The sequence below is a fragment of the Lutjanus erythropterus genome, chromosome 4, assembly GCF_056507025.1.
Source record: "Lutjanus erythropterus isolate fLutEry1 chromosome 4, fLutEry1.hap2, whole genome shotgun sequence".
Classification (NCBI taxonomy): domain Eukaryota; kingdom Metazoa; phylum Chordata; class Actinopteri; order Lutjaniformes; family Lutjanidae; genus Lutjanus; species Lutjanus erythropterus.
Window position 1 is genome coordinate 25,923,986 of NC_139320.1, and position 26,195 is coordinate 25,950,180.

The window sequence follows — 26,195 nt, forward strand, 5'->3', positions numbered from 1 at the left end:
GCTAATCTTTGCGAGATGGGGGCCGGACTGAGTCAGAGACAATGCATAATTCCCGCCACATTAGCAGGATCAGCTGTGAAGGATAATATCAGATCAGCTCGGGGTCAGACAGTGTGTGAACCTTTTTGGTGATTGCACTTACAGCCCCAGTATTTTCATTTTTATTTTAGGCCACTTAAGGGTATACTCTGCAACATTTTCCTAGAAAGAAAAAAAAAAATATATAAACATAATCCCTTTCAGTCATCACTTGTGACACACTAGAAGACTGTGGTCGTGGTTGTATCTGTAGAGACTCTGCCCTCTGCCTGTATTTTCTTGTTTGTATCTCATTGTTTTGCTGATGCATTTTTGCACTGCTCAGACAAATTCTACTGGCTCTCCCTTAAAAAATTCCATATTAAAAAAATGCACATTATATTCATATTTACTTTGCCACCATTAGACAAATCAGATACCACTCTGTCCAAACCAACCAAACTCCATGGGCAAAATCAGTAATTTTGCCTCACAGAACACATGAGCTGAAGGACTGTCACTGCCTCAATTTCTTAGTTTGTTTGTATTATTGTGCGACTGAAGGATAGTTTGGATTCACCAAAGTGACACAATACCACCAACAAGCTGAGAGATTGAGGCAGTAGTAGACCAGCAACTCTCATTTTCTGCTAGGTAAAATCACTGATTTTGTCTATGGAGTTTGGTTGGTTTGGAGAGAGCCATATTTTGGCTTATAAAACTGTTTCCCATAAAAAAAAAAAGGCTGCCTGACAGCAAAGTTAGTGCTGACCCTGTCCACAAAGGGGGCCTGTCAACTGGCATTTATCATAATTCCTGCCACATTAGCAGAATCAGCAGTGAAGGAGAACATCACATAGAGACATTTCTATCGTTTTAAGTTTTAGAAGCAGCATTTTATGTATATTTGATCCTTTTTTCTTAATCCAAGTGTCACAATATGTCCCACATCAAAATATCTCTTAAAACAACACTTGAGTGTTGCATTAGGGGAGATATAACCATCGCATGTCACATCATAAATTGGTTTCATTTTTAACACTTATGAAACGATGAAGTTTAAGTCGTGTTAATTTGAAAAATGTCCAACAAGTCTAACAAGTCATGGGAAAAAAGTTGTATCATTCATAATTTCATGAAAAAAGTGACTAACAGTGAAGATAAATCTCTCTCATGTTATTGGTATATCATTTAAGATTTTTTTTTCTTAATTCTTTTTTAACGTCACACCATAGGACACGTGACAAATGTTCAGAAAGACAGTTAGTCGCCCCTGTTTTCCCAAAAGTCAGATTTCACATAACATAAATATATGTATTTTAGCTTGAAATGGTGTTTTACAAACTTGCTTGTTTGTAAGCTACACATATATATTGTATAATGAGTCGGCCGATATATTGATATTGGAAGATTTTCACTCCCAGTATCAACATTGGCATCGGCCCCAAAAATCCAGTATTGATCAAGGGCTGGCAGCACTAACTTTGACTCCCCTTTTTGTTGGAGCCTTGGCACCGAGCTGCTTCAGAGAGCAGAGGTACAGTCAGCTCTGCCACAAGGCTCTACCAGCCAGGTTAAACTGGATGTAGTGAGCGCATTCTCTTCAATTTACCGAGAAAGCGTGATGGATCCCTCTGTAAGCACAGCCAACCGCTGCTGACATCTGTTCACGCTCGCCTGAACAAGCAATAGTTCTCTCCCGTGTGAGAGAATGAAGTTGAGAAGAGGAGGCGGAGGGGCGAAAATCTTCACCACATGGCGAAAATGAGATGAATAAAACATAGATAGTCCAGTGGAAATCTAAATAAATAAAGGTATCCATGTGACTGGAGGAGATGCTTGAGTGGGTCTGATTTTTGGAATTTAGTTGAAGAGGTAAAGTGGATTCCAGAAATGGGCTTCCAGGCAAACAGAAACTGGGAACGCTTCAGAGGCCGAGGTGGAAGAGAGGGCAGGATGCTGTTTACATGACTTTATGTAACAGCCTGTGTCAACTCCTAGTGTTCACTGCTTGTCACTTCCTCTATCCTCCAAGTCCTGCATCACAGAGATGAGTGCAGACAGTGAGACACGGTGGCAGGGAGAGGGGCTGACAAAAAAAAAGCACCTACGTGTGGACTTTTTCGCTGTTTATTTACCAATCTCACTTTAATGTTTTTCTGGCTGCACGTAACCGATGCAAGCAAATGAGTCCGTTGCTGGGAACATTAGCTATGTCTATATAATGATTCCAAATGCTTGCCACCAGGTTGGCAGGAAAGCAGCAGCGGGTTCTTGGCACCGGCAAGGGGAGCTTTCTCAGCATAAATTTAAATTACTGAGCAGGAGATGTTAGTCTGAGCTGACATTAGATGTTATAATCGTACTATAAACTTATTGCAACTTGAACTGGATGCATAACACATTTACTTGACATGTGTACTTTATTATTAGACCAATATTGTTCTATTTTTCTGCAGTTTTTTCTCCTTTCCAAATAAATTACCAGCTGACATGGATGTTTTGAAGCTCCAGTGAAATGGACACTTGATCATCCTGGAAAACATGAAAAATGTCAACAGTCACACCTTTCTGCCACTCTATCAAATTAAACTTCCCCTCTCTCCGTGACTGATAGCCCACTGGTTTACACTTAATGATTGATTTGTTGCCGTCCTGGCGTCGACAAGAAATGCATCACATTAAGGCTGTGATGACGCCCTTTCAAGTGAGACTTTGTGACAGAAAGTTCAACATGGTCAACTACTGTCCACAGTGGCTGCCAAACTATAATTATTAAGTACTACTGAGGGTGATTTATTGTGAGCTCTTTCATATTGTAGGGCATATATCACTATTAGATTATCCTTAAGTTGAACCTGATTGATCTCTTTTCCTTCTCTTTAAATACATGTGTGAGGTTCTTATAGTGTATGTTTTCATTTATTTTGTTGCTCCTGCTGTTGTGTCTTGGATTTGGTCTCTTTAAGTGGTGGAATGAGAGGGAAAATTTGGCACTTTTCAGTGTTGATGGTAAAATAAGCCCTAAATTCCTGCTTGACCTGATTGACCTTATGCAAAATTGGTTGTTCCTCCTGCGTTCAGTGATGTCACAGTGATGTCACTGACGTTAAGGAAGAAGTACATGCTATTTCAGCTTCAAGCTTTATTTCATTAGTCGTTCAACATGCTCTTGTTCACTTTCTACGCAGCACTTGCCCTTGGGAGAATCCCTGCCAGCATCACAAGTGTTGTTCCATTTGTCTGAAAAACTGAAGTGAACTGTATAGCATCCACAATGCACTGCAGTCATGCATTTCGTGCAAAAAACTTGTTTATTTATTTACCAGTGACAAAGCATATTAATCAACCTTATGCATGGGGAAAAATGCTGTTTTTCAATATATCATAAACCTGCAGCAGAATGGTTCTGATAATCATGATACAGATCACAAACTGACATTTATAAATCGGAAACTGATGCAGCTTGTTAACAAGTGCAGAAGACACACGTTTGTCGTATTAAAATGAGTCTGCAGGTATTTGTGATCATCTGTGAAAAAAAGTATAGTGTGAAGATACAGTAGTTTGGGTTCAAATTGAACACAGGCGGGTATATTTCATTGGAACCCCCTGCTCCTCTCCTGCCCTCTGCTCTTCAAGTGGCCTCTGTGTGACGTTATGTCTGAGGGGAAGTGAATGAGGGGAAGTGGAACTACCAATGAAACCTCTGGCTAGCCAGGTGGCATGCTAGATGGGTATTTTTGTCACCCAAGACTATGTTCTGTCCAATGGTCTAATAGCTATAAACTGTGGTGGTGATACTCAGCAGCGTGAGTGGGGGCGTCAGAAACTTGCACGCAATGCATCCTGGTACATGCAGGCACTGCTGGCACGGCTCAGCGAGCGAGAGGACACCTGCTCTCATTGTACCTCGTGCCCCGGTGAACGCTCCCTGTGTCGAAACACATTGGTTTACCCATGATTCAATTAGGCCTGGGGAATAAAACAACACTGATATGCTCAAACCACCTTGAATGCACATAATGGCTCATAATCAGACTATCATATACCTTGATGATGGAGCTACGAGGGACATGCTAACAGCGAGTCGTTTCGAGGTGCGTTGTTTCGTTGCAGCATCAACATGTGACACCAGTTTGAAATGAGAAAATGTCTGCAGACAGTGAGGAATATAAAAAAGGTGGCAGTTTTGGGCATATTAACCATGAGCCTTGACAAGTGAAAGGGGTTAAATTCAAATTAAGGTGGTGGTTCTACTCCTCTTTATTAAAAATTGGTCATTAAAAATGATCAATTATTGATATCTAATGAAACCTTTTATTGTAATATTTTTTCAGCTGTATTACCCACCCCTAGATTCAATAAAGGATTTTTATGCTCATAATCAGAGAGCCCTAGATTTCTTCTGGACTGCCAACCAATACAATGGACTTCCATTGTTAGTAAGCTGGGCAGTCATTGATTTTTCATTTTTACCTGACTACTGGTCCTTGAAGAGCACCTGATTTTTTTTTACTTCAGTATTTCCTTGACCCACTGCAGCACTCACTATTCACTTCATACTTCTTCACTGTTTGAAGGGGCTTTAAGAAGAATTTAATCTGCACAAATGCTTTAAACTCTGACTTTCTCCTGTGTTTTTTCTCCAAAAAACCCCCTTCCTGTCCCTCCTCACTGGTCTCCACAAACACCAGCAGACTGTAAATAACAGGTGTTGACAACGTGCTTCGTTTTTATCAGCTGAGAAACAGGCATGTTGCTCTCTCCGTCACTGCGAGGTCTGTCAGTTTTTCTCAACACGATAGCGTGCCGATCGCTCCATGTGATAAAACTCGTGAATCCGCAGCGAGAACATCCTTGAATAAAACAAGTATCACACCATATATTACTGGCATCTAACAGCAGAGCCGCTCCACACAGCCATTTGTCTCTTTCTTTTCTCTGACAGAGACAAGAGACATTATGATGTCAGCTTTGCAGAGGCTCCCCCAGCAATGTGAAATTTGTTTGTCTTCGCCTGTCATGGTAGAGTCTGTCTCAATCTGTGCTATAGCATATTGCACTGTCGCCTCTCACATCGCCGCCTGCATAATTCATAGATCCAAAGGCCACATGTGTATATCTTGTATATCATTACACCCTCACTTCAAGTACACACATGCTGTCTGGCAGGTTGAGGAACATTTTTGGTCTCTTACTCTCCCTGCCAGCTTCTCATCACTCTTGAACTTCCACATCAAGCATCCCCAAAACCTAGAAGGATTTGGATCTGTAGGCTGATGGAGCAACTTTCTGGGCTCCACATCATCGCTACCGGGGATGATCGCTGCTCGGATATGATGCTCAGCCAACTATTACCCATGATAATAACAATAATAATAATAATAACCGCTTTACTTGGCCATCAAACAGCCTTTTAGGATGGGAAACTGGTGTTTTATATAAACCAAATATAACTCCCTCCAAACCAACCGAACCCCATTGATGAAATCACTAATTTAACATCACAGAACACCGGAGTTGATGGTCTACCGCTGCCTCGGTTAACTTAGTTTGTTTGTGTTATTGTGTGACTTTGGTGTTTTAAAAGGATAGTTTGGATTCACCAAAGTCACAAACAACACAAACAAAAACAGACTGAAGCATCAGTAGTCCAGCAACTCCTGTGTTCTGCGAGGTTAAGCTATTGATTTCACCTATGGAGTTTGGTTGATTTGGAGAGAGCGATATTTTGTGTGTTTAATGGCAGAAAAGACTGTTTGACGGTAAAGGTAAAGTGGTGAAAATATTCTAGCACTACCTCATACAGCCCCACATCAGCATGTGTATATCTTGTATGTCATTACACCCTCACTTCAAGGAGACACGCTGTCAAGCAGGTTGAGGAGTGTTTTTGGTCTCCTGCTCTCCCTGCCAGCTTTCTCATCACCCTTGAACTTCACAATCAGGATGCAAGGATTTGGATCAGCAAGCCACTGTTATACAACCAAACTCCATAGATGCAATCAGTCATTTTACCTCACACAAGTTAACTTAGTTTGCTTCTGTTATTGTGTGACTTTGGTGTTTTCAAAGGATAGTTTGGATTCACCCAAGTGACACAATAACACACAAACTATACAAACAAAAACAGATCGAGGCAGCGGTAGACCGGCAACTCCTGTGTTCTGTGAGGCAAAATTACTGATTTCATCTATGGAGTTTGGTTGGTTTGGAGACAGGGATGTTTAACAGTGGTTTTCAGTCAGAAAAGGCTGTCTGACAGCAAAGAAAGTGTCTCGGTCTCCCGTTCTCCCTGCCAGCTTCTCGTCACCCTTGAACTTGCCGATCAGGCGTCCCCTAAACCGGAGAACGGCTTGGATCTGTAGCCTGATGGAGCGACTTTCTGGCCCCCACTTCCTCACTACAGGAGGGGATGCTCGCTGCTCAGATCCTGCCAAGAGTACACCTCATTATCCAAATGAGACATTAGCATGAGCCGCTCCCTCACCCGCACACCATAGGCTGCCCCATAAAGCCTCTGCTGTGTTGTGTCATGCCAGGGAGAGCACCGAGGGGGGAGGACATTGTGGCCACAGCTCGTTTTGCATAAAATGGAGGAGGGCGATACTCGGCATGTAAAAGGGGTCTGTTTTATTTGGAGAAGAGGAAGAGGAGATAGCCCGGCTGTGGTAGTGAAATGGAAATGTCACCAGGGGGAGAGCATGTGAGAGCAGAGCAGCAGCTGAGATCGTAGTGATTTATCTTAACATTTGTTTCTGCATGGCTTGCTGTTTCTGCTCTCCGGAGGATATGCAGAGGAGAGGGATGTGGCAGACAGATGGAGCAGGGGGATTGGCTGAGCCCCTTCGGCCCAGCGCTGCTCCTCCGTCCTCCTCCTCCTCCTCCTCGCTGTCCACCCGTGTGGTGTTGGATCTGTCACGCCTCCCTGAGAGCCTGATGAAGTAGGTCAGACGCTGTCCCAGGGTCTGACCACTGGCTCCAGAGCCGCCGCCGCTGCTGCTGATGCTGTGTGGTGATTCACTCATTACACACACAGCTCCAAAATAACAACAAGGAGACAAAAAAAACAACAAGAAAAAGAAGCAGCAGACAGAGGAGAAGCTGAAGGGAGGATGGGGTGGTGAGCTAAACAAACAGTGTCCGACCTCCCCCGGCTTAACACGTGCTAACATGCAGATTTGTTTGCTGCATGTCTGCTGACCTAATAACTCATCCTTACAGCACTTCCACTTAGCACTGCAGCCACATGCACGCGAGCAGGGAGATGTAGAGATGCATTTATAATGGTACCTTATGAGCAAACATGGCTTTTAAAAGAGCAGTGGTGTTTAGATGTCAGCAGTGTAAATATTCATTGCTCATTAAAGGTGCATTAAGAATGATTATTACAAACCCTGGAGCACAAAATGACCATGTTGTATCTACAAGGGCACAAAACATGCTTCCTTTTCGAACAAAAGTATTTTACACTACTTTTTTTCTATATTACACATATATTTTTATAATTCCCCTTCCCTCGTGCTGTTTGTTTGCTTATTTATTATATATTGCTTTGGTTTGATGCTTTTTTCTATTTTGCTATCACTTTTTCCGCTGTAAAAGTGCAAATTTCCCTGCTGTGGGACTAATGAAGGATTATCTTATTTAATCTCATCTTTCAAGTTTATGCACAAACATTTGGCAATATTATTAAGAATGCTGTCACATTGTAAGTTCTGCACAGGTCATGTAAACAGCATATTCTCTCAGAATAAGGCTTTTTTTTCTGAATGTAGATGTTCTGATTCTGTCCATCTAAAGTGCAATATTTTGGTGCAAAGAAGCAAATTACTCAAACAGCTCCAGACGTTCCACTGTTCTATAAGGAGAGCATGCACAACAGCATGTAAACAGGAATATTAGTGGAATATACATTTTCATTAGCCATGTAAACAGCTTCAAAGAAATACTGTGTTTTTCAGAACAAGGGCAAAAACTGGAATATTTTATTCACGTAAAAGCAGTGATTCGTCTTTGCCATGACAGCTTTAGTTAGTACTTATTTAAAATTAAGATTTTTGCTTACAAAACACACAAAAAGCTTAGAAAAGATGATGTTTTGTTAAAACTTAAATAACCAAACAGCATATGCAAGCACAGCTGAAATGATCAGTTAGTCAAAAAATTAATTGGCAATAATTTTTATGATCATTTAACTCATTTTTCATGCAAAAATAGTAGTGAGAGGCAGAGAGGAGTACCTGCCAAAAGTCCAACTTAAAGAATCAATATTACTTTAAGTGTACGCTATATTTAGAATATCTTAACAGCTTTACTTTGCTGTCAAATAGCCCTTTTTTGATGGGAAAGCTCTTTTATACATGCCAGATATCGCTCTTTCCAAACCTACCAAACTCCACAGGCAAAATTAGTAATTTTGCCTCGAAGATCATGGGAGTTGCTGTTCTACTACTGCCTCAATCTATGGTGTTCTGCGACTTCTGTGTTGTAAAAGAATAGTTTGGATTCACCAAAGTCACGCAATAATTCAAACAAATTAAAAGATTGGGGCAGCAGCATGCCAGTAATTCTCACGTTCTGTGACATAAAATTACTGATTTTGCCTATGGAGTTTGGCTGGTTTGGAGAGAACAATATTAAGCTTATATAACACTTTTTCACGTTAGAAAAGGCTTTCTGACAGCAAAGAAAAGCAGTGAAATTACTCTGGCATCTACTGTAGCCAACACACTGACTATTCATAAGTGCTTCATACAACCCCACATCAAATGATCCAAACTATCCCTTGAAGCAACATTTTAAATGCAGGACTTTTATTTGTAACAGAGAAATTTTGCAGTGTGGTTTTAGTAGTTTAACCTTTTACTTTTTTAAGTGAAGGCTCTGAATTCTTCCTCCACCGCTGCTTGTTGTTGATATGATTTTATTTCAACTACAAACCACCTCAAACGCAACTCAGAGACTGTCAGTGTTGCGAATCCTCGGTCAGATTTCGTGCTGTTTCTGCTCCTGAGAGATGAAAACAAGAGTCAGTCTCTGTTTCTCTCTGACAGGACCGTCCTGCAAGCCACTGCATGTTCACAACATGCCACACATGATGTCACCAGTGTTTTGATGCCAGTATTTCATGGCGTTATCGCCCGCAGCACATCCCGTGCCTCTTATCTGCTGGCTTTTTACACAGAGTTGAATTTGAATTACCAGTCTGAAGGTTTTAATGGCGCGAGTGGCGTTTACCTACACACGAGGCGAGCTTGTGCCTCTGTAAAATCGGTGATAGCAAAGAAAAAAGAAAAAAAAAAGAGAAAATGGTAGATATTGGAAGGGAGTGTGCGGCGATAGGGTGAAAAAGAGCTTTGCCTCGGCGCCGACTCCCCAGGCGGCATGTTAAATTCCTGTCAGTGATGAGCTTTTATTCGTTGTGGCAGCATTACATTTCCATGACTTCACAACCACTGGCAAATTCAGACAGGGGAGTAATGAGGATCGTTGGAATCACTGAATTAATGCGTCTTCCTCGATTGTCCCCGTTCTCCCTCGCTCATTATGCCATTCTTTATTTGCCGTTGTCACTCCCTCAACCTCTCAAAGGCACTCGCTCCATCTTCCTTTTTTCTTATTCCTTGTTGCCACTCCTCAAACTCTCAGAGTAGCCCTCTATTTTCTTTTCATCTCCTGTTGTCTGCTGCTTGTTCCTCATTTAGTCATATTAGAGCACCACTCCCTGAACCACTCTTTGAAATCCTCTCTCATTTTCCCAGCCCCTGTCATAACACCTTGTCCAAATGATTGCGCTAAGACTCGGGAATGTTTGTACCTGTCTCTCGCCTCCTTTTTTATTTTTTTTTTTCATGTGCAGACATGACTGGAGCACACCCAGAAACAGTACCTGCAGGACACGGTTGTGATACAGTTTTTTTTTCTCACTTTAAAGCCTCTCCTGCTTCAGACACTCCTCTCCTTCAGTGTCTTTGAACATGTGCTGCTGCTGCTGGTTGTTTTGCACTGAAATACAAAAACCTGCTGTAAATTTACACTGTTTGAAATGAAAGTGCTCGGCAGAGCCATAAAGGATTGTTCGACTTATCCCCATGGGAGAACGCTTTTCGGTTCCTGGTAGAATCCACTTCCACTCGAACCCTTTCAGATGGCCCTTTTCCACAAAAATAGCTCTGGTTCTTGAACTGGTTTCAGGATTCTAGTGAACCAGCCTGCATTTTCACCAGTTCTGCGTGGAACCATTGTAATCAAGGATGTTGTCAACAGAGGGTGTTGCACAGTGCACAGCGACATTTAGAATATGACACGCCCACTTTGGTTCACAAGGAAAACCTGATTTTTGGTTCCAGCTGGGAACCAACTTTTCAGGTTCTGAACCAGTTTATTTTTGTTTGAAAAGTTAAGACAGGTTCAAAAGTAGGTGCTTGAACTATAACAAGGCCAGTTTCATGTTGATGGACAAGGTGTAACAGAGTTCTACCTAGAACCCAACATAAAGGGTTAGGGTTATTCGGAGAACCATCTGTAAAGGGTTTCACCCAGAACCCTCAATTACAGGTTCTAAAATGTACCCTTTTATGGTGTAATGTTTCACCTTCTCTGAGGGTTCCATCCAGGATCTTTCCACCTTCTAAGGGTGCTAACAAGAACCCTTATATGGTGGTTCTATCCGGTCCTATCCTTTCCATCTTCAAGTTTGCAGTCAAGAACCCATCTACAGAGAACCTTTTTACATTCTAAGGGATCCACCAATGGACTTCTACCAAGAACCCTTATATATTCTATGGGTTTAATCTGGAACCCACCCAGGGGGATCAAATGAAAACCCCTTTATATTCAATGGGTTTCATCGAGAACTCTAATGAATACCCTTTTATATCCCAAGGGTCTTATCTAGAACTTACCCATGGGGTTCTGCAGAGATTCCTTTTATATTCGAAGGGTTTCTTCTTAAACCCACACATGGGATTCTATTGAGAACCCTTATATATTCTATGGGTTTCGTCTAGAAGCCACCCAGGGGGTTCTAACGAAAACCTCTTTATATTACAAAGGTCTTTGATCTAGAACCAACCCATGAGGTTCTACCGATTATGGTACAAAGAACGCTTGATGAAAGAGTTCATCAAGGATTTCAACAACACTTGAAAACACTCTTTCTTCCAAAAAAGGGTTCTTTGGATGAAAAAAGTTATTAATGGGTTCTTCAGAAGCAAGCGGTTCTGGGTAGAACCTCAGCCTTTCAGGCAGAACCCTTCTGGAACTCTTTTTCAAGTGTACCGCATGTTATTTTTCAGAAACCATAAATCTGTCACTGCCCCGATATGTCATTTCCAAAACAAGATGTCAGTTTCTTCTTTTTTTTCATTTGTTTACCATTTGTGTCTCTTAAAGACTCACTTCTGTTTCACACAAGTGACTCACAGGGAAAACACTCATTGAGTTGTGAGGGAAACAGATTTTGTCACTAAAAATTGTCAGGAAGTAGTAAATCATCCACTCGACCAAGTCAGATGTGAGCGTTCAGAAATGCTATGATTAATGCAACACAAAGCGGCACGGTTGCAGCATTTAAATAGCTGCGGTATTTCATGTTATTCTTCACCTGTATGAATCTATCATGCCTCTGGATTGAATTATAGCCTTTCATAGCTCATCTTGGCACCTATTAATCTCAATAGTACATTTTAGTCATTGCAACTCAAGGTTACTCCACTATCTGCATATTTCCAGAGTGGTGTTAATAGACGCTGCCTTTTGTTGCCTGGAACTGTATCAGGGGCTGTTGTTGTGTTGCTTTGAGGTCTTTTTTATCTATCTGTTGGCAGGTGTTGCCGGTAGCGATGGCGTGCTGGTGGAACGCCTCCTCCCTCCTCCTCCGTGCTGTCAAACACCCCTACGTACTGTACCCCAACCATTTCAAATGTGTTTTATTATTAGTGTTTCTGTAATGTGATTAGTTCGCACCATAGCCACTCTAATTTCACATACTCACATTCACGGAGTACGCGGGCTAGACGAAGCTGCCGCTGCCGCCGCACTGGAGAAATTTAGAAATCTTTTTTTTTTTTTTTTTTGGCCATTTTTGTTATCTTGGTGTGTGCACAAGGCCAGTGGGCTGAATGGGAGGTGGTGTTTGTGATGTGACCTTGCAGAGGGATAAGTACAGAACAGAAATGTGCGGTGAGAAGAGGCAGTCCTCTTTGCCAGCGCACCTCTTTTGATTTACAAAATAAAAGCAAGTGTGTTCCTCCACAGCGCTGAAGTGATCTGATGAGCTTTCCCCGGTGTTTCAGAGCTACTTTTTGTGCTTTTAGAGGTCCTCCCCATTACATAGAGCCATCTGAAGACTTCAATACTCCTTCCCTCCATTCCCCCTCTGGTAAAATATCTTAATAGTGCCTTTAGAAACTCTACTTTTTGTTTCCCATACAGCAACTTCCAAGGCTGGATGTGCTGGCGAAAGAGCCACAAAAATACCTGAATGTTTACAAGTGCTTTTTATGTCTACCTGTGTGGCGCTGGATCAGTTTAATAGCCACAGTAGATGGCAGTCGGCACGCTGCCAGTTTGCAGAAGTAGAAAGGAGTACCACCACATAAAAAAACAGAATCAGTAGCAGTTTAAGTGTACAACATTTTTAGAGTATTTTCACCACTTTGCAGTCAAACAGCCTTTTAGGGTGGGAAACCACTGTTAAAGAAGTTAAATATCGCTCCTTCCAACCAAACTCCACAGGCGAAATCAGTAATTTTACCTCGCAGAGCACAGGAGTAGCTCGTCCACTGCTGCCTCTGTTTTTGTTTGTTTAGTTTGTTTGTGTGACTTTGGTGAGTCCAAGCTATTCTTTTAAAACACAGGAGTCACAAAATAACAGAATCAAACTAACAGTCTGAGGCAGTAGTAGACCAGCGACTACCATGATGGTAAAATTACAGATTTTGCCAGTGGGGTTTTGGTTGGTTTGGGAATAGGGATGTTTTTGCTCATATAATGGTGGATTTCTCATCAGAAAAGGCTGTCTGATGGCAAAGTAAAGCAGTGAATATATTCTAAATATAGTGAAGCTTTAAACTGACACTGATATTTTTAGGTGGGCTTTTTTTAAAGTGGCTAAAATACCTTTTGTTGCTGACCCTGCAACAGCAATACAGTGCTAAGCTTACATGCTGGTACTCCTCTCTATCCCTTTAAGTCAAGGAAAGGTATTTTAGATACTTAAAAAAGGTCCATCCAAAACAGAATCAATGTCAGTTTAAGTGTATGCTACATTTAGAATATTTTCACTGCTTTACTTTGCCGTAAAAAAGCCTTTTATGACTGAAAACCACTGTTATATCAGCCAGATATTGCTCTCTACAACCAAACTCCATAGGTGAAATCTGTCATTTTACCTTGCAGAACATGAGAGTGTCTCGATCTTTTAATTTGTTATTGTGTGAATTTGGTTCATATCCATATTAACTCCATATAAACCAAACTCCACAGGCCTAAATCAGTAATTTTACCTCACAGAACACAAGATCTTCTTCTGCCTTGATCTGTTAGTTTTTTGTGTTATTGCGTGACTTATGTGTTTTAAAAGAATAGTTCAGATTCACCAACGTCACACAATAACCCTAACACATCAATACTCCTCCCGTTCATTCTCCCCTCTAGCAAAACATCTTAATAGCTTCTTTAGAAACTCTATTTTTTGTTTCCTGTACGGCACCTTCCAAGGCCAGAAAGCCACAAAAATACCTGAATGTTTACAACTGCTTTCATGTTGATAGTTTGCATGGACAACAAGACATTCTTCCATCTTTAGAGGCAACATTCTTCAAATGCGGGTCTTAAAAGGTTGTGTCACTTGATCCTTTATAGAAATGGAGGTGATAGAGAGCGCCTTTGAAAGCTCGCTGCATCATCTTTTACTGCAACTCTTCTGCAAGTTTAATGGTCGTGCATTGTGTCTCTTAACCTCTCTTAAGTGGTAAATATCGAGTCTTGGCAACCTTGGAAATGCAAGGCAAAAAGCTGCATAATTAGGATTGAATAAGGCTGCTGATGAGAGTGAAGACTAGCAGAGGAAAAGGCAGTGAATGGTAGAGGAGAGGATTACAGAAGGACGTTTTCCCTTTTCTATCTCCACTCCCTCAATCCTCTGGATTTTTCACCCCTCTTTGGACTTGGTGGGAGGATGTGTTCTCGAGCAGGGGTGACCTGGCTCTGCTCTCTCATTCATGTGTGTAATGAAGGCCTGTGTCTGAATAATCCCATTAGGTGGTCAGATTAAAACCTGAGCTGATATTTGAGACTGTGCCCGGCACCGCTTTAGAAATTGGAGAGCTTTGCGGTCGGCTCTGGGAGAAAAGGGTGCAGGGGAAGAGCAGCTGAGGAGAGCGACTGTGTTTGGGAGGTCTCTCTCCTCTGGACTGATAGAGTGCCATTGTAATTAAAGCAGAGAGGAAGGCTTCAGCGGCTTCTTTACTTCGCCGAATACCATCCTTTTTTATCACAGCTATGCAGAGATTTATCATTTTCACTAAAAAGCAGTTATAATCGAGTGTAATGGTTTTGATTCTGCAGTTTAAGGCAATAATTTTCTTATGTGGGGAATTTGTCCTCTTTGTTTTGCATGATGAGGATTGTAAAGGTTGTCAGGTGATGTTGTCAGATTTTTGCAGTGATTTTTTTTTTTACTCTATTTGATTTCAGCATGGAGAATTTAATATCTCTAAGGTACTTTCAGGATGGCTTAACATAAACCTTCATTTTGGCTCAATTATGATCAGTTACTCTGCAAATGAGTTTCCCCATAGCAACCATAATTATATGCATTAAATATAATAGTTTTTGAGGATGATACTGATAAGGAGTAGAACTAACGATTATTTTCATTATCCATGAATCTGTCGATCATATTCTGAATTAGTTGATTGGTTGTTTGATCCAGAAAATGGTGAAAAATGTAGATCAGGGTTTCCCAAAACTAAAGATATTCAGTTCTCTGTCTTAAAGGAGTAAGAAACCATTTAAGAGGCTATAATCAGATGTAAACATACATTAAAATGAAGATCATACGTTTCATTTAAATAAGTCTTTGCGTCCTAAGTGTACAGTACTTCTCATATCCAGATATTTTCTTTGAGACACTTGATGAACGGTGTTCAAGTGGGGTTTTGTGAGGTACTTACATCAGTTTAAGTGTACGCTATATTTAGTATATATTCACTGCTTTACTTTACCGTCAGACAGCCTTTTCTGATGAGGAACCACCATTATATAAGCTAAACATTTCTATTCCCAAACCAACCAAACTCCATTGGAAAATCAGTCATTTTATTTTGCAGAGCACAGGAGTTGCTTGTCTGCTGCTGCCTCTATTGGCTAGTTTGTTTATATTATTGTGTGACTTAGGTGAGTCCAAACTGAGTTTTTAAAACACTGAAGTCACACAATAACACAAACTTACTAACCGATCAAGGCAGCAGTATACCAGCACCTCCCATTTTCTGTGAGGTAAAATCACTGATTTTGTCAGTGGAGTTTGGTGGCTTTGGAGAGGGCAATGTTTAGTTTATATAACGGCGGTTTCCCATCTGAAAAGGTGCTGTCTGGCAGCAATGTAAAGTGGTGAAAATATCCTAAGTGTAGTGTACAAGTAAACGTAATAAGACACTTGGTTTCCTACATCAGTGCTCCTGCTGCTTCTCCAAACTGGAGACGTGCCGACCTCCATCTACTGAAGGACTGACTATGCATAAATATGTCAGGCGTCAACCCCACATCAAAACCTTTAAGATTACAATTACTAGATTATAATGTGTCATATTAGGACGGTAATAAATCAGTACAACAGTAGGCAGAAATGGTATGAAATGCAGTAAATCTTTTCTTTATCTCATCTGACTTGTCTCGCCTTGTTGCATACTGTAACGCTGTACTCACCATTTCATTCTCTTTTCTTATCAGTCCTCTCCAGCACCATTTGTTTAGTAGATGGTGTAACACTTTGTAGTGTTTTTTTTTGTCCTCCCCTCCACCTTTCTGTTGAGGATTCAGCGTTTTGCCATTAAGTTAAACGTGCCTCTGCTCTGCAGGTTTAGACAAGCACTACCTGTGCACCTCGAGGCTTTGATCACGTTTCAGATAAAAGTCTCCTCTGCCTCTGCACTCGCTCGAAGGAGCTTTGCACGTTTTCTGGCTTTAAGTGAAGACGTTTATGTAAGGGACGCTGTTTCCAGCGCTTAGTTTTACTGTAAGCAACAACTGTGTTAGTCACAAGCATTGTTTATCTTACCGTGGACAGGCTTCGTGCTCGGTAAAATGGGGGAATGGATATGATGACTCCGTTTAGCTCCAGATATGGTCACAGCAGTGTTGAATTTAAAACAACATGTCTTTTTTTCGTATTTGCAAGGCAGACTCTGACACTGTAGTTATTGTTTGTCTGCGGCAGGCCATTAGTCATTGTCACTCTGTTCTAGATTAGGGCACATCTTTGACTCATTTGATAATTTTCTCTCTATTCTCCTCTGTCTTCGCTGAATAATATATATTTTTCTCTGGAAGAACTATTTCTATTTTTTGCTGCCTGCTCTGCTGCCTGAATAGAAGCTCTGTATGCTTGGCTGCTGATAATCATCTCTGGCAGTGCGCTTTCATTTCATTAACTGCACTGATGATGAAGGTGGTCATATGTCATGATGCTCTGTTCTATGCTGGACTTAACAACTGTATGTCATTCAGTTTGTTTACTCTGACTCTTGTGAAACCTGCAGAAATGAATGTACACTCAACTAAAATACAAACAGTGCTTTTGTTTTTGCTTACAGTTTTGCTTAGAGTTGAAGTAAAGTAATCTGTCTCCTTTTGTGCATGCAAGATGTTTATTTCTCTCAAATTTTGTTCACAAATTCGTTATAATCTGTGCTGGTGAGCACTTCTTACTTGTCAAGATAATCCATCCACCTGACAGGTGAGGCATATAGAGATGCTGATTGATTATTATTAAAAAATGTGCACTTTTATCTTGAAAAAAAAAAACATTTGTTAGGCACTGAACTATGTCTATTTCATATAGGGCTAGTTATGACCTGCCCTATTTTGCTTCTGATTGGCTTACCCTGATATTCTTATCCTAACCTGAACCAATGACTCCTTGTGCTTAAACCATTCAATGTTTGATCCATAAAATGTCAAAAAAAAAAAAGAAAAGAAAAGAAAAATGTCGATTTAAGCCTAAGATGACATCCTTAAATGTCTTGTTTTTTAGTTTACTGCCATAGAGCAGTAAAGAACCCAGAAAATATTCACATTTAAGAAGCTGGAATAAGAAATTTTTGATTTTTTTTCTCTCAAAAAATGATTCCACCAACGAAATGGTTAGGGATTCATTTAAAAGTTAACATTGCAGCTCCTAAAAACCTGTGACCAATCCAAGACACACCTGTGCAATGATCATACTGTTTATTCAACTTCTCTTAAAGCCACGCCTGTCAGGAGCCTGGAGAAGTGCAAACTAACATGGATTTCAACAAAACTGTGAGAAGTAAACCATTTGTTCGCACAGGAAAAAGCCCTAGATCTTTTACTTCAACTTGTGAAAAATGGGAGCAAAAACAAGTTTTGCATTTATATTTTTGTTGAGTATATTAAGTGAAAGATCAACTGGATTAATTCTTGCACAGTTTGTTTATTAAATTGTTTAATTTTCTTCCAAATGGAGAAGAAATGATGGTTAATGCATGCTGACACAGCTTCATTCACTTTAATCTCTTCAGTCATTTTACTCTCCGATGATGTTGTGTGCTGGACTGGCTGTTTATTTCATGTCTCAAACTGCATGTGACTGTCAATGACTGAGCCTTGCCATGCTGTCGGTGACGGCTCCTCTGGAGTTGTCGGGGGTCCTTCCTTTCCCCTTTGCTTTTCCGTCCTTGTCTCCCTTACTTCATCTCTCCTAAAATAAAAAAAAAAAAATGCACCTGCACAAACGCACCTCCTCCCACCAGAGCACTGACACACTCCCTTCCATCTGTCTTTTCCTACCCAGAATTCCCTAACAACCCGTCACCTGGGACCCATGAGATCCCGCAGGAGCAGCACAATGCAGGTGCCGCCATCGGGGGCGCAGTGGGGGGAGTCGCACTGTTGGGCGTGGCGGCCATACTGCTCTTCATATTCCTGCGCCGCCGCCAGCGCACCTTCAAAGGAGACTACAGCACCAAGAAACACGTGTTCGGGAACGGGTACAGTAAGGCCGGCGGCCTGCCCGCGCACCCTCCCATCCCCAAGAACCTGCAGTACCCGGACGACTCGGACGACGAGAAGAAGCCCGCCCAGATCGGCGGCCCCGGAGGGTTCGAGGCGAGCGAGCGCGATTTTGACGTCGAGCAAGAGGACCTGAAGAGGCCCTATTTCACTGTGGACGAAGGCGAGAGCCGAGATTATGACGAGCGGACTCTGGCTTTCCAGTACGACCCTGAACCTGAGATAGCTGATGATATGATCTCTCAAACCGATGGCTCTGTCATTTCTAAGAAAGAGTGGTATGTGTAGTGGCAAGCAACAACCAAACCAAACAACCCTTTGTCCCCCACCTGCATTCCACTGCACCCTTCACCTCCATCACGACCCCGCCCTCCCATTCGTCAAACTGCACCCTTCACCTCCATCACAACCCCGCCCTCCCATTCATCAAACTGCACCCTTCACAGCCCTCTTTTGGTCAACCTAGTACCCCCTCCCCCCTGACTCCCCCCACATCAGACCCCATCCAACTAATCTCATTCAGAAAACCAAGCGTCTATTTAAAATGCTACTTCTCGCCATGACAGCATTGGTATCAGCTCCATCAGGTGAATGAGCAAAGAAACAAACTAAGTTATGTAAATGGGCTCGAGGCCAGGGAGGTGATTGGTTGGTTAATACTGGTGTAATATTCTTTTTGTGTATTTTTTCATGTTATAAATGTATTAAAGCTATAAAAAAGAGACTGTAGGTTGAGGTTTTGCTGAGCACATTTGTGAAAGTCCTACACTGGATGTGCAATTTGTTTGTTTTGTTTGCTTGTTTTTTTTTTTTTCCATTATCATTGCCGTTTTGTTATTTTTATGTCTTTTTGTATGATTTTTACGTGACCAGAGAATTTAGAGTTAAATGTCTGACATAAGGTGGAGTTATAAGTGTTTGTAATTTTGTGGTCAAAATGTTTCAGATAAAGAAAAAAAAAAAAAAAACAGAGTACAGGACCTGTATCGTTCTCACTGGGGTTAAGTGTTCATGAAAATACTAATTTTTGTATATTTACAGCGTTAAAAGCAGATATGTTGGTACTGTTTTCCAAAGACATGCTTAGTATGCCTTGACCCTCCCTGTGTTTATATGCTTAATTAGTTTCTTAACTGAGAGGGAGTCAGTCTACTGAGCCATACAACATGGCAGTAACAGATAAATGTAGGGAGTGTTTTCAGCTTTTTTCTGAAATTTCACAATAAATTAGTTCCCACTTTGGTGGATCAGAATAGCAGGGGAGAGAAGGGCTGCAATCGAATCATAACATGACAATTTCTACCTTTCACGATCATGTCGAAAATGAGGTTTGGTGAGTCTCGGTGTCCACAGAAACCTTCAATAATGCTCTGATTGTTGTTTGACTTGAACACCTGTGTACATGAGCTCCCTATCATACCAATATGATGAACTGTTGGTCGCACTTTACTTTACAGTTCACTAATAGAAAATAACAAGCTTTACTTTGTATTAAATTGGACAAGAACTGGAAATAACATCTTTTTTATTTAAGGATTTTTTAAGGATATTGAACCCATTATGACACCCTTATCAGACTTCATTAGAGGGTAATTAGGGACACATTACAACAGAATTGAACTATAAACTAAAGTGTACTATTTCCCATTTTTAGACCCCTGTTAGGGGGTAATTTGGGATGCTTTATAACTGATCTGTACTGTAAACTAAAGTGTACCATATCCCATATTTAGACCCCTGTTATTGAGTAGTAAGGAACACATTACAACAGAATTAAGTTGTAAACTAAAATGTACTTTTTCCCATTTTAGACCCCTATCAGAGGGTAATTTGGGACACATTGCAGTAGAACTGAAATGTAAACTACTAGGTCTTTACTTAGATCTGGTTCACATATTGTTTTTAAACGGGGAAGTAGGGGAAGCAGATTTCACTTTAGTTTACAGTATACATTTGATGTAATGTGTCCTGATTTACCCTTTAATTACCCACTAAGAAAGTCCACTAACAGAGGGAAATAATACACTTTAATTTACAATACAGATCTGTTGTAAAGTGTCCCTAATTACCACCTAATAGAGGTCTAAAAATGGGAAATAGTAAACTTTAGTTTACAGTACAGATCTGTTGTAATGTGTCCGTGCTCTTTAGTTACCCACTATGGAAGTCTACTAGCAGAGGGAAATAATACACTTTGGTTGACTGTACAGTCCTGTGTCCCTAAAGTCTAATAAGGGTCTTACACTGCTTAATATAGAACATATTATAAGTAGTTTATGTCTAATTTGATACAAAGTACAGCATGTTACATCTTATTAGTGCACTGTCAAATAAAGTGCCACAAAAATGTTATTTTGTGCGTTGAATTGTCATAATTATGTTTTGTTCTAACCCTTCTTTTATCAAATGGATGTCAGAAAAATATCTGAGGGGGGATTTTCTGATGATGACTCTGTCTCCCCTCATAATTGTGTGTGACTGTGTACTGAAGAACTGGCTTAAGCCGCCCCGCTTGCAACAACAGCGTTTGTTATGAGGAATCATCCATGGACACAAAGGACATGGATAGGAGGAAAATGTCCTCCGATGCTTTTATTTTACGCCTACAGAGAAAAAGTATGTAAAGGGAATTATGGTGGTGGCCATGCTAGAGTGTAATATGTCACCTGCTGCTTTCATGACGTGTTTATTACATCTCTTTTTTTCAGTCTTACATGAATATTAGTTGCTGTTTGGGGGATTTTCAAAGGAATGAATGGTCGTCCTTCCCCTCATGTTGGCATCTGAACCTGCCAATAGGGATACAATGACCCTGTCTGAAGGCATTATACGTATCTGGCTTTTTAAATCACTGTTAACAAGTGCCAGTGGATGCTACTGTAGCATAGCAAATTACTTGTTTCTCTCCTCGGCTTTGAGGTCCATTACACAATCAGCTAAATGCATTTTTGCTTCACACAAAAAAAGTCCAGTGTGAAATACGGGATAAAACAGAAGCAAAAGGAGTAAATCCGTGGATATAAACGACATATCTGACTGGCTCTGAACAATATAAATACTATATTAAGCCTTATTTTATGCATGTTTTTTGTGTTGGAGTGGATGTGCGTATGTTGCTATTTTTTCTGTATCAATTCCAGTGCGTTTGTCCTCATTTGCAGCTCAAAAAGACGACACTTTGTCTGTGTTGTCGGTATTGACAGAGGTATGAGTTTATGGGCACACAGTACCCAGCAACAATATTGCAGTTAACACACAAAAAGTATATAAATATATAAATATATATATATAAATAAAGATGAAAAAAATAAACATCTCCGTGAGAGCAGATCTGTCTGCCAGCTGGAGATGTGAATGTTTTACAGTTCATGCTTGTCTACTGTACCTTTTTAGATGAGCATGTTAATCATGAGCCTCAATTTATATTGCATTTTCAAAACAAATTAACATCACAAAGTGGATAATATCATGTTCTTATTAAAAGTCTGTTGATTTTAGTTTCATTTTCTGTTGATTTCAGCCTTAGTTCTGTTTTTGTTTTGTTTTGTTTTTTTACTTTCAGTGTATCCACTACAGTTGCGAGAGAAAGTTTCCGAAGGGAAAACTAACTGATTGTATCGGGGTTGCTGCTTTCAAAGTGCAAAAGCAAATGACTATTTTATAGCATTTAGTTTATTCTTCACCTGCCGATGAACTGCTTCGCCGTAGCTCTTCAATTCCACATAGTTTGCATCGCAGCATTATGGAGAAGTGAAAAGCTTTTCTTTTTTTTTTTTTTTTCTTTTTTTTTTTTTATCTTTTATTCTTGCATTCAGTGCCTATAAAAGTCAGGAGACAAGAGGTAGTCTGAACAGTTGCTGCTCCATCATTTATGTTATTCATGCTCTAGAATAACACAATAAATACAAATATGACATGGACTGCAAACATCTGCAAATCAGACAAATGATGGTTGCCGTGAATTTCAGTTCGTGTGGTGGGGATGTTGCTCCATCTGAGCTCCAGCACTAAACTAACTGTGTCTGTACTTGATCTTTAAATCAACTGATCTCTTAAAAGCTGCATTCATTATCATTTTAAAGCTACTACAAGGAGTTTCTAACTGGTTATGAAACAGTCTCTATTTAATACTGATGCCTTTGTAAGACTTATATAACACTCATTCTTGAGAACTGGGACAAAACGATATTCTGGAGGGGGCTTTGATTTTTACTCTTCAACTATGCTGGAAAACATTTCTTAAAAGATCAATCTCTTAACTATTAAATCTGGCCAACCTCCTTTTGTTTATTTTGTATCATCACATCTTACAGAATTGCAAATATTTCAGATGGTCATAGTGAGTAGCCATTTTATTAGCCTTTTAAAGTTACTAAGAACTAATTAAAATACACATTTTTAAACCAAAATTCTTATTTAGCTTTGATTTAGAAATACTACAGTTGACACGTTATGGTTGAGACTCATCTGGTAGCAATATTATTTAATTTTTTTTTGTCAAAGAATAGAAAGTTTTGCAGTTTTCGAGCCGTATTCCCACCTTTTTTAAACCAGGAAGTGAAACAGGAGCATGGCAGAACCTTTTTATGCCTGAATAAATAATGTTCTTGTAAAAGTCTGAGAGAGTTGGCTGAAATCTGGGACACAATTTTAAACGGCTTACATTTTCATTAAAGCTTGATTTTAAAACAGTTGACAATAATAGCACATTTGTATACCTGTGTTATCAGTAGGTATTGTTAGTTTTAGCTTTTGAAGGGTTTTAACATATTTTTAAAGTTGTGTTTTTGAAGTTGGGAGTTCTTGTCTGGCCAACAGAGTAAGTTTAGAAGTGAAAAAATTAGCAAATCAAAACATTTCATAAATTCACATATATATAAATCCTAGAAATTGGAATTAGAGTGTTGGTATTAATTTTTAGAAGTTTTTTTTGTTTGTTTTGGTAGGACATGATTTGTCCCATTTCTCAAGAATGAGCGAGATGATTGGCTATTTCTGTCTGGTCATTCTTAATGCCTGCCCCCGGGTCGGATTCTTAATCACATTAAACAAACCTGTGTTTACATTTTCCTAGCTAAACTTACAGTGAATTATATGTTAGCTAGTTAAAAAGAAGCAGGAGGAGATTTTTATTTAGTTATGTTTAGTTTTTATATTATATTTTGTGGTTATGGTGGAGGAAACTCCACAGCTTTTGTCACAGTTCCTTGTAGTAGCTTTAATGTTTAATAATGTCTAAATGGCGACAGCACTTTCTTTTCCCTGTCAATACTGGAGAGTTTAAGTCTTAAAAAGATCTAATTGAGTCACACATTGCTGACTTTTCTAAGCACAACTGAAACATTTTATCGAGCGAAAAGGAGATCTAACTTGCAAATTTAAATGCAAACTTTGGCCCAAAGCAAAGATGAACTCTGCCCCCCCCACCCCTTTTTAAAGCACAAATTCAAGGTTTCATTTCACGTTTTCTCTTCTGCATTCATTATGAAACCACTGCCATACTTGCTTCTCAGACATGGTGGGAGAAAGAGAAAAAAAAAAAAAAAAAAAAAAAACACTTTCAGATTTGAGTTCTGTATCCTGGTAGATGTAAACATTGTTTTCATGTTGTCGGGGTGTTATGAGTTTCTATTTTGTAATACTGACTGTAACTTCATTCCATCCTAATCTACGTTTTGTATTCAGTATGTTCAACATTCCACTGTAAATACTGTACATAGAGTTGAGATTATAGTCGGGATTTATTTAGGGACACCTGCGTAGGGACTCTGTTCATGTAAAATATACCTATTTTGACTGCAAATAATAGAGACTCGATGATGGATAGATGAAGTCGATGCATAGCTTATTTCCAAAGTCCCACCTAAAAATGCTCCTCCTCGTACGTTTTTAATATGCCACTTAGCAGCTTCACTGTCATACAAAAGGGGTGACGCGTACAGTTTGTCGATTTAATGTCAATGAAAGAAAATCAAAAAGAGAGAAAATTGTCTTTATGCAGCCATGTGAATGTATATTTCTGAGGGTGTTACAAAAAAATCTCTTGTTCAATTGTGATGACCCAGTGAAGTAACTTGTATTTGTTTTAAGCATTAAATGAGTTCAATAGTCAACGATGTTCTGTCCCAGTTCACTGTTTGGATAGATGTGTGTTATCTGATTGAATATTCTTCACAACCACAACACATTCCTTATCGCCATGTATTGATTTGGGTAATTGCAGCTCTTTCCCAATAGCTTTGATCAGTAATGTATCCCCGTCACCTCATCTGGGTGCTTATCTGGATTTATTTTCAGCTTTATCACTTCCTGTCAGCCCCTCTACAAATAAACTTTTCAGTCGCATTTTATTTCACAGCACACTAATAGGCCATAACAAGCTGTACTTCGTATTTAATTAGACAAAAACAGCAATAATATGTTTATTCAACAGTATCAAACCATTTGTTAGACCCTTATTGACTTAGGTTTAAAGGGTAATTGGTGACACATAACGGCAGAACTGTACTGTAAACTTAAAGTGTATTATTTTCCACTGTTAGATCCTATTATACTTTATAAGAGGGTAATGAAGGACACATTAAAGCAGAACTGTACTGTGAACTAAAGTTTAGTGTTTTCCCACTGTTAGACTCTTATTGGACTTTATTTCGAACATGTTAAAGTAGAGTTGTACTGTAAACTAAAGTGCATTGTTTCCCATTCTCACTTATAGAAGAAATATTCCTCTACCTCTATAGTTTTGGCCTTTATTTTGTAGATCTGTTATACTGTGCCCTTAACTACCTATAAGGGTCTAACAGTGTGAGAAAATACACTTAAGTTTACACTTTAGTTTACTTAAGTTGTTGTCATATGTCCCTAATCACCCTCTAATCAGGGGTTAATCATGGGATATATTACAGTTTACTTTACAGTACAGTTCTATTAAATGTGCCCCAAATTTCCCTCTAATAAGGGTTTAACAGTGGGAAAGAACACACTTTAGTTTACAGTACAGTTCTGTGGTCATGTGTCCCTAATCACCCTCTAATAAAGTCTAATAAATTGTCTAATATGTATAATAAAGTCTAATAAAGTACATATTAGCTAGTTTTTGTCTAATTTGAAACAAAGTACGCCTTGCTACATGTCATTAGTGTACTGTAAAATAAAGTGTGACCAACTCTTCTTCACTTTTAACAATTACGGAGTTTGTTAGAACAATATTTAAGTCCAGTTGTTGCTCGCTCAAATCTTCTCAGCACAGAGAGTGTGTTCAGGCATCCGGCCACGGTTTTACACCGCAGCATCCAGGCAGCTCCTTGTTGCCGTTCCAGTTTCCAGCATTAAAAGGCTACAGAGGCGGCTGCGGTGCTAATACAGGAGGATTTCCTTTGGATGCAGAAGCGGCTCCCTCCATTGTTCGCTCTAGTTTCCACACCAGAGAATGAGATGAATCTGACGATATGAAATAAAGCAATACAATCAAACATGATTAGGAAAGTTTGGAAGGTGTTTCACGGCCTTTGCGGCAGCTTTTACCGCCAAGATAAGGTAAATTAAAAAAAACTGAAAGGGTCACGGGGTAGTATACTGATAATGATTTAACACAAGATGGATAAAGGAATACTACAGTATATATCAAGGCTCTACAATGGTTATTACTGTAGCTCTTAGTGTGGGTTTCCTTTAATTGGAGAGCAAAAACTGTCAGGCAGATGTTGATATTGAGTTCAGTGCTTAATGAAGCTGCAGTGATATGATGAGAGAGGCCCAGTGTAGAGCCAGACAGATCTGTCTCAGACTGTGGGACTCAAGTGCAGACATCTGCACCGTGCACATTAAGAACAGCCCAGAGTTTGCAGCTGTTGCCATCCATTTGCTAAAAGAGCCCTTTGTAGCCCAAGGGGCTTTGATGGCACATAGGCTTT

The 26,195-nt window shown here is 39.9% G+C and overlaps 1 protein-coding gene across 1 annotated transcript in view; it reads left to right on the plus strand.

The window, feature by feature from the left end:
• Window positions 1–19,128, plus strand: part of LOC146328422 (nectin 1b-like) — a 127,099-nt gene extending 107,971 nt beyond the window's left edge. Inside the window, exon 6 of the mRNA XM_084717432.1 lies at window positions 18,065–19,128. Coding sequence (XP_084573558.1) covers window positions 18,065–18,570 — 506 coding nt within the window. The 3' untranslated portion in view covers window positions 18,571–19,128. The remainder of the gene's footprint in view (window positions 1–18,064) is intronic.
• Window positions 19,129–26,195: the final 7,067 nt, after the last annotated feature.